This window comes from Monopterus albus, unplaced genomic scaffold (assembly GCF_001952655.1).
Source record: "Monopterus albus unplaced genomic scaffold, M_albus_1.0 scaffold10.1, whole genome shotgun sequence".
Classification (NCBI taxonomy): Eukaryota; Metazoa; Chordata; class Actinopteri; order Synbranchiformes; family Synbranchidae; genus Monopterus; species Monopterus albus.
The window spans coordinates 1,644,368-1,661,599 of record NW_018127890.1 but is presented as its reverse complement, the minus strand read 5'-3'; the positions used below and the strand labels follow the sequence as shown (position 1 = coordinate 1,661,599).

The following is a 17,232-nucleotide window of genomic DNA, read 5'->3' as shown; positions in this document are numbered from 1 at the left end:
AGACCCAGGACACGCTGGAGGGACTATGTCTCTCAGCTGGCCTGGGAACGCCTTGGCATTCCCCTGGAGGAGCTGGAGGAAGTGTCTGGAGAGAGGGAAGTCTGGGCATCTTTGCTTAGACTGCTGCCCCAGCGACCCGGTCCCGGATAAGCGGAGGAAAATGGATGGATGGATGGATGGATGTTGGCCAGTATTTGTTGGACTTAAAATTTAACACATTTAGGTATTCGTTGCAGTGCTAGGCAGAATTGATATTGGACTCATTACCTTTTAGTTATTGGATTTAAAATAATTACAGTTCAGGTGTTCATTCTTTGATGTTGGATGTAAAATTGTCACCTTTCCGGTGTTAATTCTATGCACTGTTAAGCACTGTTGCATTTTAAGCACAGATTACCAGTGTTCTTTCCACTGTGCTGGGTTGGAGTATTATTTATGTTGTACTTTTTGTAATTGTTTTTATATTGCATTTAAAATTGCACTTTATTTTCAAACAAACATTTTTTTTACAGAAATTTCAATAAAAAAAAACAAAAAAAATACTAATGGTTGAAGTTGTTTTACTTTTTTTTAAGTCAAAAATTATATGCTAATTAGAAACATCATTACATTAATTGATTAGTCGACTAATCGAAATTTTCATTGATAGATTAGTCGACAGACAAATTAGTCAAATTATGCAGCTCTAATCTCAACATCGCCACAGCATCCGACCATGAGTAGCTGTAGATTCAGTTGGAGCTTAATTACTGATTAGTCTTTGTAGTCAATAACAGCACAACATCTGACATACTGTACCTATCCTACATGCAGACAGTGTAACAGACTCGGTCACAGGGCTCTGGGACTCCCCTTGTTAAATTCTAATCAAAATTCAGGGAATTACTTTGAGAATCATTTTGTTTTTTTACAGATGATTTAAACTCAGGAGGGCAACAGAAATGGCTTGTTTGTTCAATTTTCTTTCCCCCCCCCCTTTCCTTGTGTTAACATGAATAGAGGAGACCATATGTGGCTCCACGGAGACAGAACAAGTAGACGCTACCCAGGGTAAACAACTGAGAAAAGAGGCAATCTATTGGCTTTTCTAAAATACTTTGTTGATCTATTGGTTTAGTGCTCACATGGTGAAACAGCCTTAGTGCAACAGGTGGCAGTTGGTTTAAAATGAGATTTCTAGTAAAACAAACTGGCTGCAAGTGCATTAAAATGCACAGCAAACAACATTTTTTACACAGTATATCAGCTTTGTCACAAAAATGACATTTACAGTGTTTCCCCAGTTTTTAAGTTGTACATGTGTTATACAGTGCAGTACAGAAGATATTTGATCAGTGAATGAAAGAAAGAACCCAAGTATCGAAGTCCTCGATGAGCTCATACAGTAATTGCATTGATGAGCATTTCTCATTAGCATAACAGTGAGGATGACTTACTGTATGTACGTAATACATTCTACAATATCAGACAAAGATGAGCATGAACTTAGTTTCATTGTCCTGCAATTATCTTGACCTTAGTGACTGAGCACTAGTTAGAAAATGTACCTGAACCACATCTTTCACAGTAGCACGGCTAGAGAACCACAGGATGCTATCTTGCAGTTATGACTTAGTATCTCATAATTATGAGATTTTTTTTTCTTGTCCATCCATCTTCGTCAGCTTTATCCGAAACCAGGTCGCAGGGGCAGTAGTCCGGGCAGGGCCTCCCAGACTTCCCTCTCCACACACACCTCTAGCTCCTCAGGAGGAACCCCAAGGCGTCCCTAGGCCAGCCGGGAGACATAGTCTCTCCAACGTGTCCTGGGTGGGCCCTGAGGGCTTCTCCCGGAGGGACATGCCTGGAATACCTCCCCAGGGAAGCACCCAGGGGACATCCTAAACAGGTGCCCGAGCCACCTCAACTGGTTTCGCTCAACATGGAGGAGCAGCAGCTCTACTCCGAGCTCCTCACGGGTGCCTGAGCTCCACACCCTAAGAGTGCACCCAGCCACTCTCCGGAGGAAACTCATTTCTGCCGCTTGTATCCGTGATCTCATTCTTTTGGTCATGATCCAAAGTTCATGACCATAGGTGAGGGTGGGAACGTAGATCAACCGGTAAATTGGGAGCTGAGTCATAAGACGAAGCTCCTTCTTCACCACAACAGACCGGTACAGAGACTGCATTACTGCGGACGCCGCACCGATCCCCCTGTCAACCTGCTGCTCCATTTTTCCCCTCACTCGTGAACAAGACCCCGAGATACTTAAACTCCTCCACTTGAGGGAGCAACTTGCCCCCAACCTGGAGAGGACAATCCACCTTTTTCTGATTTTTTTTTTCTTCTTTCTTGTAATTATGAGAAAAAGCATGGGTTGGCACACTGCAGAACTTGCCTGAAAATCATCGGGTTTTAACGAATTCTTTAGTATCAGGATAATTCAGTGATATTTGTCGGTATATCCAACAGTGCACAGCAAAAGTGCACTGTTAATAACTAATTCGGCATACTTAGTGTTCCAAAACATAAACAAATACAGACGGGCCTCAAAGTCACTGCCTACAGTGCCTCTCACTATAGGCCTGTACATGTACTGAGCAGGAGTTGGAAAGCTTCTGAACCTGCTTGATAAACACTGGGTTTTTCAGACTTCCTCATTAGGCTATTTCTGTAAATCTGACAGCACATTCAACAATAGGCTAGGTAACAAAATTAACTGCTAATAGCTGATTCAGCATACTTAGTGTTTCAAAATGTAAACAATATGTCTATATAATGATTACGAGCTTGAATATCAATTTATCAAGAAAATGTTTTACATAGTATTTTGGGAAATGTCACATTAAATGGTAAAAGTTCAATCATGTGCACAGATCATACTTTTACAAGAAACAGCAAGTATAATTTTGGCATGGATATGAGTTATTGTGGGCTGCAGCTTAGGCTGTTTTTAGCCTATATTTGTTTATGTTTTGGAACACTGTGCCAAATTAACTATTATGTGCTATTTTATGTACCGAGAGAATTATGTTAATACTGAAGAAATCTTAAAAACCCAATGCTTTCAAGCAGGTTCTGAAACTTTCCAACTCCTGCTCAGTAGCCTAATGAGTTAGTATTGGCAGCAACTTTGAGGTCTGTTTGTAGTCTAGATTTATGTCTTGAACAGTAAGTATGCTGAATTAGCTACTGATAGTTCACTTTTGCTATGTACTGGATGTACTGACTATCACTAATTTATTTTGATACTAAACTGGTTAAAACCTGATGTTTTTCAGGCAAGTTCTGCAGCGTTACAACCCAATTGTTCTCATAATTACAAGGAAAAAAGATCTCATAATTTTGAGATAGTAAGTCATCACACGATAAGAGCCTCCAGTTTTTTAAATGCAATGCGCTTCTGTACTGTTACTTATCCTAAGCAATGTCTTTGAGCCACAGAGCTCATGTCATTTATCATATATAGTGTTAGGAAAATTGTGATGGCTGTTTCCCTCACCGGTCTTGGAGAAGTTTTTTATTCTGTGATAATCCACAGCTTCACGGTCAAGATGGGTAGCATGATGAATCACAAAACCACTGACCATAGTGTTGCGCAGCTGGAATGCAGAGTCCTCAGTGAAGATGGAGTATACTCAGGTTGCCTCAAGGAGCTGTGGGCCGTCTTCTTTCTGGGTTGTGCCATCAGGAAGCTGTTTGCCCCAGTAGTCACACTGGTCAAAAACATCATGGCAGGGGAAGTCTGTTCCCTCGTTTCGAGACAGGATGGGGAAGACATGGTCCACCATGTCACACAGACGCCCATAGCTGAGGGGGAAACAGACGTTTGCACTTTCTACTTGTACCAAACCAAAACTCAGACTTCAAACATCTGTACATACGTGTACAGAGTCAGAGTATGTTTATGAAAGTCAAAAGAAACAGTACAGCTTACGAGGAGATGTTGGTCTTGGCATGTTCCTGTGTCAGTTCCCCCTTGGGATTGACAGTGAAGATCCTGTTTAGAGAAACGCCAACCTCTTTATAGGAATACACATCCTGAAATCACATATAAACAATAGGGGTGTAAAGATAAACCGATACGAATTGGAAAATCAATACAAGAGTCAGATTGATGGCTGCAAAAAACGAAAAAAAAAACCAAATAATTTAAAAAAAAAAAAAAAAAAAAAAGTCTAAAAACTATATGACCCTCATGAACTGATCTTTGGCAAGTTTTCCATTACTTCTCGCTGTGCTGTGCGTCCACCATATTGTGCCGGAATTCAAACAGGCCTCCTCCTTAATGATGCAGGTCCAGGAGAAAAAAAACAGCGCCTAGTCCAGATAGCTGCAGGAGCAAACTGTGCTAGTTTTAGCAGCTACCTCAGAGTGCAGAACATGCAGTGCTCTTGTCGAGTAGCCTATACCTGAAGCACCACCGACCTCAAGTAGAAACATTACAAAAGGCGACACATGGTTGAACCAATGGAAACGGTTAAGTTTCCGGTGAGAGCAGTCAGCTTGAGGCAAGTAACAGTGCTACTGTTGTTAGTATCTACTTTCAGAGCACATCAGCTGATAATTCCACCTGACTGGGGTGAAGTCAGCAACTGAAGCTATAAAAGCTATTTCATTTGCAAAGTCACACACCTGTGCTGTTGAAAATGTGTAGTAGTCTTACCGTAGCTCTGTTGCCAAATGCAGCATAAAAAGGTTCAGTGTTTGGGTAGAAAAGGTGCTTGATGTCTGTAAGACACTCAACCTTAAACTTCTCTGGTTTCTTCTCAATCACCTCCCTACACAACACAGAATATAGAACATGGTTTTAATTACTATATTAGTTTTTCACTGGTTTGTCTGCACTGCATACGTGTCCGTTCAGTGGGGGTACAGATCAGGACATCCCTAGCATATATTCAAGCTTCAAGGCTATTGAATTCAGATTGCTCTAACATTTTTGTACATATGGCGTGTTTATTACCTGTGCAAGGCAGAAAAAAGACTGCTGGGGCTGAGCAGCACTGGGCCCATTGGCAGCATGGTTCCCCTCTCATTGACCCAGTGCAGGTAGCCTCGGGTCATATCAGCCATGCCGATGGCCCTCGCTGAGCAGTACATGAATTTATATCCATTCCTGTGACAGAGTGACCAGTCATTCAGGAGAAACAAAAATATAAAACACTGTACCTGCAGTATATTTCAGTAAAACTAGCTGTGCTCTATGCCCTGTGTGCAACCTGCAAGGTAGCACTCACTGGCTGACTCTGTGGTAGAGCCGTGCGATGCCCTGATGGGTCCAGTCTTTACCCAGTGTGGGGAGGATGTGACCCAGGGTGTCGGACCTATGGCACCACAGAAGCAACATCACTTCATCACTTCCCCAACATCAAATCCGAATAAAGCCTGACATCTACTGGTGAACCTCCGACACTGAGCAATAAGTTGCCGACTTGCTGTCTCTTACCTACCTGGTGATGGTTCCATCTATATCAGAGACAACTATTTTGTCATTCCAGCTCCAAAGATAGATTGTGCCATGGCAGCGACAGGTGCCCTGATACTGAGTGGTCACACTAAACACCACCTCATTAGGACCCTCCTTCAGCTGGAGGCTAGCCTGTTAACACACACACACACACACACACACACACAGTGCATCCAGAGGCAAGCACATTCAACCACAGATTGAAAGGAATGTTAAACCGTTGTCTAACAGGCTTGTAACTGTAGATACAGCACATAAGGAAAATATGCAGTTACACAATAATATTTACTAGTGTAGCAAAATGTAATTCAAATCTAAATGTAATAACATTCTTCCTTTAAAAATACATCATATGTTTATTACCCATTCCAGTGTTTTTGCAGTGACAGAAGATTTAATTCAAAATGTTTTGGCCTCATTTGTGCTTTATCACATGAACCATGTGTGCAATATGTCATTACAGCTGTCATAAACCAACTGGCTTGCATTTTTTTTTTTTTTTATTTGCAGGAATTTACCCATTAAGGTCAACAAAAGCAAATGAAGGAATAAACAGAGTACCAGTTGCTCTGAGCTGAGTCGAAGTGTCTTTTTGTAACAGATGCTGGCAGAGGTCACAGGGGGCTCTGACACCTGACTGAATGATCTGTGGTCCTCATCACTGGAGGATGACTCATCTTTCATTCTGAAAAATCAAAAACAAGTAATTTGATGTCAGATGAAACTGAAAACTGATGAGACCTGGTATGTGTAAGAGAAATATGGTGATTTAAAGAGTAAAAATAAGTGGAGTGTGTCTGGAGTCACCTGTCCACTGAGGCCATAATGCAAGAGCTCTCTCCTTGGTCTCCTCCTGCTTCTGTCACCGATTCCTGAAGTGCACGGAGGTCAAAGGTCACAACTGTCTTAAATCAACTGAAACATTATGTGGTGGTTTAACAAACATGACCTTTGCTTTACCCAAAACACTTCACTGTGCATTATATTCAATATAATGAAGGCTATGAACAAACCGTGTAAAATAATCTCCATCTGTGTCCTTACTGATTTAGATTCTCTGTTCCTGCTCCTCCATGAGAACCACCAGCGTCCTCCTTTCTTTGGCATCTTCTCCTTCACGATGTTTTCCACTGAGGCCTGGACAATCATGCACATACAACTCAAAGCTCACCAAAAATAGGCGACAGAAAAAAAAATCCAAATTAAAATAAACAGGAAATTTCAAACCACACTGAAATCCAACCAGCTCGCCAAAATAAATGCAGTTACAGGTGAAAACACAAAGAGCAAAGTAAAACATGAAAGGAAGAGAGACACTGCAAGAACAAGATGGAGACATGCAAGGTGGAGAGAGGTAGACCTGACCAACACTCAAAGTAAAGCCAGAAACCATCCTACAGGCTTGGGAGGGCTGGAGCCGAACAGACCGGGGAAGCAGTATGAGAAGAGGCCAAAGACAGAAAACATGTAACTCAAACACCAACACTTAGTGCACACAAGCATCCGATGGATGGTGGAAGAGATGTAAATAAAGGGGGGGGAAAATGAGGAGGACAAAGACAAAACATTATTCAAGTGTTAGGACACAGTTGGATTCAAAGAAATATTTCACTGTGGTGCTCTGTCATGTGTGTTCATCATCTGCAGACTTGAACAGCTGGCATATCAGACACTGGGTACCTGTAACAATGTTTACTTTGTTCACCTACGCTAAACATCACATCATATATTCTGTCCAACATTTATCAAAATGGTTTATTATCTATGAAAGCCAGAAACAAATGTGAACACACATTATGTGGTAGCATTTGGTTGAAAATGAGATAACTGACATAATGATTGATGCAGACGCTGAGCCACATTAAACATCAGATTAAGGAGAATTAACTTAGGAGCGCACAAGAGAAAAGTGATGCAGGTAGATGCAGAACAAAGAGACACCATCTAACAATAATAATGATATAATCAAATTCAGTAATATATTTATTTAGAACTTTTAAGTCAATTACAGCATAAGGGATGACATGTACTGTATGCCCCAAGTCCAGAGGACAGGTAAACGGGATTCCTTTTAATCCTGTGTAATAGTGGTCTTACCTGTGGCAGTGGTTTCTGGTAGACCTGCATGGCCAACATGACAGGGGCTGCTGTGTTCCAGTTGTAATACCTACAGGGACAGAAAGCACTATAAGCACTTCTTTACATCTCAGGTTTCTATATGGGCTGCTGCTGAAGATATTTAAAAGAATAGCTTGACATTATAAAGATAAACTGATTTACAATATCAAATCCACTCTCATGTCTGTACTTTAGTTTGAAGGGTATTAAATTATAAAATTGTTGGCAGAACGTTGACAGCCATTTATGTACATCATGGCCTCGGGGAAGGGTTGCTAAAATTGTTAGCTATTAAAAACAAACAAGCCAAAAACTAGATAATTTAATTAGACTATTAATAAAGTACTGCAACGATCAGATGGTTGTGACTGCCTCTGCTTCTACCCTCAGCTGAAATGTGCAACACTCCTTGGGGCTGAACAGAGCAGTACATACTTGTTTCCTATCTGGACCACCAGGTTAGGGTCATCAATGATAGAAGGGTTTGCTGAGAACTGCTGGTAGGAAACTGCCCTCTCCTGGAACTGCTCTGTGGCGACAAGCATGCACACACACACACACACACACACACGTACACAGATTGACCGACAGGTGCTTTATATTTCTTGTGAGGTAAAAACTGCACGTGTTACATATTTATTGGGTGAGTATCATCATCATCATCATTCCTTAAGCTACCTCTTGTGATCTCCCTGTTGTTCACGAGTCCTCCACACAAAGAGATGGCAACATGAGGCATGTCCCCTATGTGGTCGGACAAACTGTCCACACCGCTGTCCACCCTGCTGCTGCCCACTGACTGTGGGGACTGATTAGCGCTCTGCACTCCCATCATCATCATCTCTGAGTCCCCAATCACTGAGCTGCTGCCTCCATCGCTATGGAGAGGGAGAACACATGTTTGTGTCACAAACAGAAAATATTGTTTGAATGTGAATGGTCTGATAAAAACTGCCTCATCTTTAAAGTCCACTCTGCGTGTCCACTGCTGAGGACATCCACCATAGGCTGAACTGTACCACATAAAAGCACTCTCCACAGTTACACATGTTGTTACTGTACCTTTTAGTTAAGTAGAGAGCCGCGACTTCTGGCTCCAGATCTGTAATGTCATCCAGATATATTCCATCAGCACTCAGGTGTTGGCTTCTTTTTTCTAAAAGGAACAACGCCACACTTCTTCAGTAGCAGGAACAAAAGGCAGAGGCATATAAACACCTTTAGCTTTCATTATTTACAGTGCTTTACCTTTCTTCTTGCGTGGTGAATCAGTTCTTCTAATGGGACTTTCTGTAGTCCCACCTTTGTCCAGATGATCAGGGAGAATCCTGGGAGACACTGAGCAGGCTCTTAGACCCTCCATCTCTTCACATGACGGCCCACCCACCTCTAAGGAAAAAGGACACAGTAGAGAATCAACAATTTTACATACTAATTGGTTGTTTTAGCCTGTGATATGTTTCTACATGCATGTAGAGGGTGTACAGGTAGAGTCTTCCATTTCAGTACCTTGCTCTGCTCCAGCCTTGTCCACAGTCTTGTTAGCTAGTCCGTCTCTGGCTCCATGCTTGCTTTGTTCTGTGTCCCCACCACAAGCAGTGCCCTCTCCTGGCTGGGGGGTATAGAGCATGATGGAAGGAGCTCCAGTGTCACTGATGGCTCTGGAGTGAGTGCTGCCAGACACTGGGATGGAGACTGATGTAGCAGAGTCCTGCTTCCGGTGGGATGTCAGGAAGGACGGCTGTAGGAGACACAAATGAACTTTTTCCACACAATATTTGTATGATGTGCCATGTACTGATTTTCCAAATGTAAAATGTATAAAAATCTTAAAGAAATAGTCCAACATTTTGATAAATATGCTTACTGGCTTTCTTTAGATGAGATGGCCTTTACCAGCCTGCAGCCAGTTATCTTAGCTCAGCATAAAGACTGGAAACAGGGGGAAGCAGCTAGCCTGGCTTTGTCAGAAGGTAACAACCCACAAACAGCACCTGTAAAGTTCACTACTTAACACATTATATAATGCTTGTTAAATCTTTTAAAAAAACAAATTACATAAATGATGCCAATAACTGAGCTTTAGAGGCGCTGAAAGGTGGACTTTGCTACTTTCCAGCCTTAGGCGCTAAGCTAAGCTAATCAGCTCATGGCTGTGGCTTCGTATTCAGTGTACAGACATGAGAGTAGTATCACTTTTCTCAGGTAACTCTGGGCAAGAAAGAAAATATAAGCATATGTCCCTTTATATTTTATTTCCGCAACTATAACTATGTAGTGGAATATTTACAAAACTAATATGTAGAGCCAGTAAACACATAAGCAACTACTGAGAATTTCTAATGTGTATGTATATAGAAACCTGTGCAGCCTGTGGCAGCTCCCCCCAGGTCCACAGCATCTCAGGGTTGTCTTTGCTCCGTTTGGTTAACTCTGAATCGCTCTTTGGTGTTGATGACTGTGAATCGTCAGGGCTGCTGGGAAAGACATAGTAAAACACTTTAGTTGATAGTCTGTTGTTAAACACACTGCTTCCTTGTTACATTTGAGTGGGGAGCTAATTATAACTGATATGCATGTATCCATTTCCTGCAAACTGTGTGCTTTTCCCTCATTAGTGTATTGTTTCATTGCCAGCGGTCAGCAAGGGTAAAAATGAAGGCGCTACCGAGCAGGGGAAGAGAAGGGAGAGGTCTGCTGAGGACAAGACATGGACAGACCGCAGGGCGAAGTGACGGAGAGAATCTCCTTCATCACTTTACTACAGGAAGATAAAAGACACAAAGACAGGTAAAAACAGAAAAAGGAGACAGAAAACCTGAGACACAGTGAATTATTACTGTGAGTACAGAAGATGTCTTAGAAATGTGTACAACAATATGAGCAGAAACAACTCAGGATAAAGTTAAAGAAGAGATTTTGGACAGTTAAATATGATCAGGGTTAGTTTATCGACAGTACCTCTGTGAAGTGATCCCGTCGGTGCTAGGGGGTGTGTGGGCAACTGCTGCGGACACCTGATCACCAAATGCAGGTCTGACCAGAAACACACACACACACACAGGGAGATGTCAGTCATAAAGACATTATTTCACACCCTGTGCTATTTAAGTACAGGGTGTCTCTGCAAGTCCAATAAAGTAAAACAAGTGGTTTGTTTCTGCCCATAATAGTGTCTGGAATCCCTGTTAACAGCCTGTTCACCACCTTGTTCATCTATGAAACTGCAGTCTGACGGTAACCACATATCACAAACCAGCCTGCAAGATTTTCTCCTAAAGTACAGTCCAAGTGTGGCATGAGGCAGACATGCACTCTTGCATGTTTTCAAGGGTTTCAGGAATTTTCCCATCCTGCCATGTGGTGCACTTCCCAAGAAAGCTGCAGGGAACACGGCACTGGGAGCCATCATTTCACAGAGACAGAGAGTCCTGTGGGAAGGGGACAAGTCCCTGGAGCGCATCTAGTAAACAGAGCTGGCTTTCAAAGGGCTTCGCATACACAAACATGCACATACAGAATCACACATTAAATCATCTGTCCCTAAACTGTTTTAAGCAAGTAATTTTCAACAGTTTCTACTAAACTGAATCAAAAGCAACATAAAAAGTCATATAGGTATGATTTGTTTAAATCAGTCATCTTCTCATTATGAGTAATGGCGCTATTTAACACACACTTTTCTGATGAAGGACTGGTCGTTTGGGCCTTTTCACATGAGGCACATCTATACTTTTTCCCCCTGAGGTACTCTCACTGGTTTGAGGTGAACAGGGTTCAATTGGAGAAAGGTAATGGCTTTTAATTTAGGATATAGCAACATCTAAATCTGAATTAATCTGGTTACCATCAGTCAAATCAAACCATATCCATGCAGGCCTAATGATGCAGGTTAACTGAGCACTTAATAAAATATCTAAAGACGTCTTTTCTAATGTTGTTTGATGCCTTTTAGCCTTTAATATTTAATGTTGCAGAGAAGTGCTTAAGATTTAAAGCCACATTTTCAGAGGTTCTAGGGGACTCAAATGGTGGGCTGGTGTTTAACCCATTTTCTCTTAACTATAATTACAGCATGACTAATACTCTACAGTTACGCTAGCGGTTTGGGGTTCCCCCTTGTGCAGCATGAGTTTGGGGTGACAATGCAATGCTATAGCAGCAATGGAACAGACTTATTAGCGTTTAACAACTTTTCTCCCTCTCTCACACACCTGCTGCTGTCACCCTCTCGGTCTTCATCCGAGCTCAAGTCAATAGTAAACATGTCTTCATCCTCTGAAAACTCCTCCACGCTCTCCTCTCTCCTCCCTCCTCCTCCCGCTGCACCTCCCTCTGGCCGTGCCTTCCTCCTCCTCTTCTTGCTTATCGTTCCATCACTTTGCTGCGGTCCCAGGTTCTGGACAGGACGTAAGCTGCAGGTGATGGCATCTATGTGATGTAGCATGAAAAATGGTTAAAAAGAAAAACTACATACACTCACAACTTCCAATATTTATTTTTTTGTTCCAGTTGTACCGTGGTGACAAGAAGTGGCTCTGCCCAGCTGCGACTCCATCAACTCCTCCCCCATCGACATGATGGGTGTTGTTGCAAGGTAGGATGGAACTACTTCCTGTCAAAAGATGAACATGACATGATTATATGAGGTCAGTCATACGATTGGAAATCATCAACTTCTTACTTAAACTGGAATGAACAGTATTTGATGCATGAAGTGAATAATTAAAATTTCTGACAAGAAAACAGAAGAAATCATCTTAATTCTGGACTAGATACAGAATGTAATCATGTGAGAGTGGGGATAAAGTGAATAATGTACTGAGGCACAGTGGTGCTTTGAGCTACATGCCAACACCACCAGGGCAATAAGCTCACAGCGACAGCACTAACGTTTAGGTGACACAATGTTCACCACATTCTCCCTTTTAGTTTAGGGCATTACCATTGTAATGTTTGTTTGATATGTCTAAGTACAGAAGTAATTCAATTCAGTTTTATTTCTATAGAGCCAAATCACAACAAAGGTCATCTCAGGACCCTTAGTAAGGTCTCAATGTGTGCAGTGCACCAGATTTCGCTTTGTTTCCTCTGCTTGTTTGTTGTTCCAATGCAAACAAAAAAAAAATAAAGATAAGAATACCAAAGATTTGTGATTGCAACAATTTTCTGAAGGAAGTGGTGCGTTATCTGACAGAAGTGCCAATATTTTTTGGCCATGACTGTACGTACTTCATTCCTTCAGGATCCAGACTAAAGAGGAAGTGGGAGATTCCAAGGGTTTTTATAAGGGTGGAGATTTTTGTCCCTTACCATACAGAGGCAGGGTTCATGGTTTTCAGATCAATGCTCTAAAACACGGCTTGTTTCTGGATGCTGCTCTTTTCAGATATGTCGATGTATTTTAGACAGCTGTGTTAAGAGGTATTTACTTATCATGAAATCTTTTACTGCACACTGTGTGATTATTATTCATGCCTATCTGGGCCAGAACACTCTTGAAAAAGAGAATTTTAATGAGATTTTTAAGTCTTTCCTGATTAAGATGTTTACTAAATAACATTAAAGATGTAATATTTTACACTTTTAGCAGCTGTCCGGCAGAACTGTGGTGTTGCATCTCAGAGTACATGAGAGAAGGGGCACTACTCTGCCTCCGCTGGGCTTGTCTGGGCAGGAAAACGATAGCTCTGCACCTAATGATTACCATAACAATGACTTTTATATTTGTAGATTTACCATTAACTGGTGAAACCAGTTTGAAGTACCACAGTGCAAGAGGGCAGGAAATAAATGCATTTTCTAAGAGCTCAAATCAAGTCCCGTCTGTATTTTAGTTCAGGTTGTACAAAATTTATGACACTACCATATATTCTGTCCAATATTTGTGTGTGTTTACTGCAAATCTTTACTCACCAGTGTGTTCTCAGTCTCTTTGACAAAGAAGGCCTCTCCATTCTCGCCCAGCTTCATGTGCAGACTCACTGGCTCTCCATTGATCTCTATGTCCACCTGCAGGACAGAATAAGGAGTCCTTTAACACATTTTAAACCACAGTATTTAAGCTGACAAATACTAAGTACTGTGAGCTTCGTCCAGCTCTGCTCTTCATCATTTTCACACTCCGTTTTACTATAGGTATGATCTGTCACTTTTAACTTATGCACAACAACCTATAAAAGTATTCACACAGTGTTTGGGGTACTGTACTATCATTCCGTATTCATATACTGCAGTGCCGCTTCTGTTACTGCGTTACACATATATCATCAGCTCTTTATTGTAATGTGAGGGAGAGAGCACTCTATAATCTCACCAGTTTCTCACGGGACCACAGCATGCCCATCTTGCCGAAGCGAACGTGGAAGGGGGAGCACTGCAGGGAGCCATCAGGCTGGCGAACCACGATGACATCTATACATCCAGACAATGTCGCAGGGTTGAGGCCTCTGTACAGCTCCTTCACCTGCACAAACACCTGGCCCGCCAACTGACCCACATAGTTCATGGTCTGTAACTGGAGACGGACAGGGAGACACTGGTTATTCGGCTTATTGTCCATTACATACATTCTTTACATAGGCACAACTTGGCACAGGAGCAGGATAACTGATCTTTAATGAACCCACTGATTGTAGAAGAACCAAACTCTTAATGGACGAGATGTTCTGTGCAACCACAAGGCCGCACTGTCATCTTGCCACATTATTACTCCACTGAGTCCAGTTACTGCCCACACACTCTGGCCAACCTTAACAGTCTCAGATGCTTTACAATGACAGTTCCCACATTCTTTTCTCTGTTCTCCTGGTGTTGTGAGTGTGGGTCATGTTGGTGGGTGCACTGATGTAAAAACATTCAGCTTTTCCTAAAACAAAATATGCCTTGAAGTTGTTTTTTTTGGCCTGTTGAACACAAAAATCACAATGGAAACACAAGAGTATCTTTTCCTTTAATGCAAATGCACTCCAGGGACATGGGAGGTTAATCATGCGGCGCTGTGCCAGTCTATCTGATCCACAGCCTCTTATGGTCTCTGTCCAGAATGCCAAATGTGGCCCTGGAGAGGGACAAGACAGGGAAATGCATTCACTGGCCTGTAGGATGGGTAGCTGTTGTTTTGGGGGGAATCACAGAGAGAGAGAGAGAGAGAGAGAGAGAGAGAGAGAGAGAGAGAGAGATAAAGAAAGAAAAGGTCAAGAAAAACCATTCAGTGCTGAGGAGAACTCCATGATTGTTCGTTGATAAGCTGGTACTTCATGCTTTCATACAAATATGGTGACAAATAGACTATAAGACTAAACAAGCTCTGTTTGTGCACCTAGCTTCTGTTGTATTGCATGTAAACCATTTAAAGCCAGGGTAAAGTCGAAATCAATGTGTTTTGAGTTTGTTACACCACAGGAAGATGTGTTATTAACCACACAGACACATTTAAATGATTAAAAAGATCACCAAGTATATAAAATCAGCTTTCAAAATCATGAAGAAATAAGGAGTATTTTCTGCTCTAAAACACTGGATGTGTGTGTCAGGTGAAGAGTAAAACCGTGCCCATCATGGATGGATTAAAGTAGAACATGTATGCATTTGTGGGGCAAAGACATAGCTAGAAAACTGTAGGCTGTAGTAGGTGTAGCAGCGTTGTAGGACACAAGTCAGAGAGCTGGTGTTACTGCCCCCTGGGTCTATAGGAGCATTTTAACAAACACACAACACATGCCTTGCCCAGTCTTCCTGGACATCTTTGTTTAACAGCCAATCACAGTGCTGCTCCAATGACGAGACAACTCACTGGGTCATTCGGTGCATTTGCTGTATTGTTTTCCAAGAAACACCAAAACATTTAGGCAGCCTTCTGATGTTATTTCTGTGGCAAGTGGACAAGAACACTGAGTCCGAGCTGCAGCCGCAGTGCAACATAAAACCCCACAAAGGCTTCTTCATTAAAGTTTAGTCGATATTAAACTTCAGGACCACCAACTATAAACGGAGGCAAACAAGGAGGCTGAGGAATTTACACACAGATGATGATGTGCGCAGGATTATCCATTTAAATCCATTTAATGTGACAGGAGAAGCAGTGTGACACACCAGGATAACTGACTGCAAAAACAACACACATGACGGGGATATTCATTTTGTATATATCTTTAATTATATACTATGACATGACCTCCTAAAGGCTAAATAAGCCACACGAATAAACTAACACCAATTTTGCTCGACAAGACACCGTCTATGCTAAAGCTTTAAAGCACAAATCACAAAATAAGACACTCTGCATCGACCTAAGCGTCATTTGACCGTAAAGTCACGTGTGGCCTGTGAGGACACACATACTGTGCACGCGGGGCGAGGCCATGCAGCAAACACACACCACGCACACACGACCGAGTAAATGAACTACAGTGATGTTAAATCCCTGCCAGAGGGATACGGGTGCATCTTTACTCACATTATTTACTGGCGTCGCGTCTCGCTGTCGGTTCGCTCCGCCTTCCAAATGTTCCACCAAACGTCCGTGTCCTTTCTCAGACCCAACACTGGGTCAAACAGCCAGTCTCATCACGTCCCCACTAACAGCAGGTGTTGGTTTCGGAGGCGGAGGATGCTTCTCTATTTACACCTCGGTTCACATCCTCCTCCCACTAACACCGCACCGAAAAGAAACGGAGCGGTGCGGCTCAGTGATTGGCTGAGCCAGAGTCGACGTCACACGGTGTTGACCGAACATTTCCTGTTAAAATCAATCACTTTCTGATTCTATCTTTGTGATTTTATCCGGTCTGTATTTGCTGTTCTTACTGCTTTGCTATCACTCTGATTTATATTGTCTACTCCGCTGTGAAGGCTGCGTTGTTGGTAAATAAGTCATTTACTGATAGGCCTACTTTTTAAAATCACTTAAAAGCCCTTATTAGGAAAATTACTTTGGGTTGCCAGGTTGTGGCTCGTGTTTCTCCTACTCCAGCATAACACTTGATTGGTCTAAGCCTTAATTCATCCAGGGGACTGTTTGACCTTTAAACCTCTGGAAAAGGGCTTAACACTGTACAGATGACTTGCTGACCTTTAGTGCTGGCTCATTAAGGAGTAAGAAATTCTGGACCCTTTATAAATAAGCTAACATATTGTGATGACTATGCCAGCCAGCGGGAGGGTTAGTGACAGCGGCAAGCATTATGCGAATGTGTAAATAGTTAGCGTAATATTGTGGTATAATCCTGAGTCATTGTGTTTTACGGTTCTTGTTATTGTTGTATTTTGAGGGGTTAAAAATGACTGTTGGGTTCATGCTGTGTGTGTTGGGTTGCATCGAGCATTCGGTGCTCGAACCTGTTGACTGCTGTTCGATTGGAAGTGTTTTCGCTGTATAATGCCTGTGTGTGTTAGTTGTTGTGGCTGTGACTGAGAAAATAAAAGACAAGTGAGAGCTGGCTGACGTGCTGTGATTTGAGAACAGTGAATTACGCCACTGAAGAGCAATTCAGGGTGAGGGTGCACACTGTGCCAGTGACATAAGGGGAAGGTGTGATCCTCGGGGGATTGTTAAAGCTGTGCGGTGCACGGAGCCCGGTCGTAACAGTGTTAGTCTTACGTAGGTGCTAGCACCCCGCTAGCTAGTTAGCTGCACAGTTAGGATTCGCTCCTCTCCTCCG

At 42.3% G+C, this 17,232-nt stretch overlaps 1 protein-coding gene across 6 annotated transcripts in view; it reads right to left on the bottom strand.

Moving 5' to 3' along the window:
- Positions 1-16,256, bottom strand: part of lpin1a (lipin 1a) — a 28,874-nt gene extending 12,618 nt beyond the window's left edge. The window contains exons 1-24 of one of the 6 annotated variants that reach the window (XR_002274150.1): positions 16,029-16,256; positions 13,887-14,087; positions 13,487-13,582; positions 12,089-12,185; positions 11,785-12,001; positions 10,532-10,606; positions 10,239-10,331; positions 9,933-10,047; positions 9,080-9,311; positions 8,819-8,959; positions 8,633-8,726; positions 8,249-8,448; positions 8,006-8,099; positions 7,550-7,619; positions 6,851-6,937; positions 6,497-6,589; positions 6,260-6,324; positions 6,014-6,137; positions 5,436-5,584; positions 5,223-5,309; positions 4,949-5,101; positions 4,649-4,763; positions 3,920-4,023; positions 3,570-3,792 (exon numbers count right to left, since the gene is read on the bottom strand). Coding sequence is in view for 5 of the 6 variants with exons in the window: in XM_020590022.1 (XP_020445678.1) it covers positions 3,621-3,792; positions 3,920-4,023; positions 4,649-4,763; positions 4,949-5,101; positions 5,223-5,309; positions 5,436-5,584; positions 6,014-6,137; positions 6,260-6,324; positions 6,497-6,589; positions 6,851-6,937; positions 7,550-7,619; positions 8,006-8,099; positions 8,249-8,448; positions 8,633-8,726; positions 8,819-8,959; positions 9,080-9,311; positions 9,933-10,047; positions 10,239-10,331; positions 10,532-10,606; positions 11,785-12,001; positions 12,089-12,185; positions 13,487-13,582; positions 13,887-14,078 (2,865 nt within the window). In the remaining variant the exon portion in view is untranslated. Of the gene's footprint in view, positions 1-3,231; positions 3,793-3,919; positions 4,024-4,648; positions 4,764-4,948; positions 5,102-5,222; positions 5,310-5,435; positions 5,585-6,013; positions 6,138-6,259; positions 6,325-6,496; positions 6,590-6,850; positions 6,938-7,549; positions 7,620-8,005; positions 8,100-8,248; positions 8,449-8,632; positions 8,727-8,818; positions 8,960-9,079; positions 9,312-9,932; positions 10,048-10,238; positions 10,332-10,531; positions 10,607-11,784; positions 12,002-12,088; positions 12,186-13,486; positions 13,583-13,886; positions 14,088-16,028 lie in introns of those variants that run through there. The other 5 variants (XM_020590022.1, XM_020590023.1, XM_020590024.1 and 2 more) reach the window with 5 other exon arrangements.
- Between the last annotated feature and the right edge of the window lie 976 nt (positions 16,257-17,232).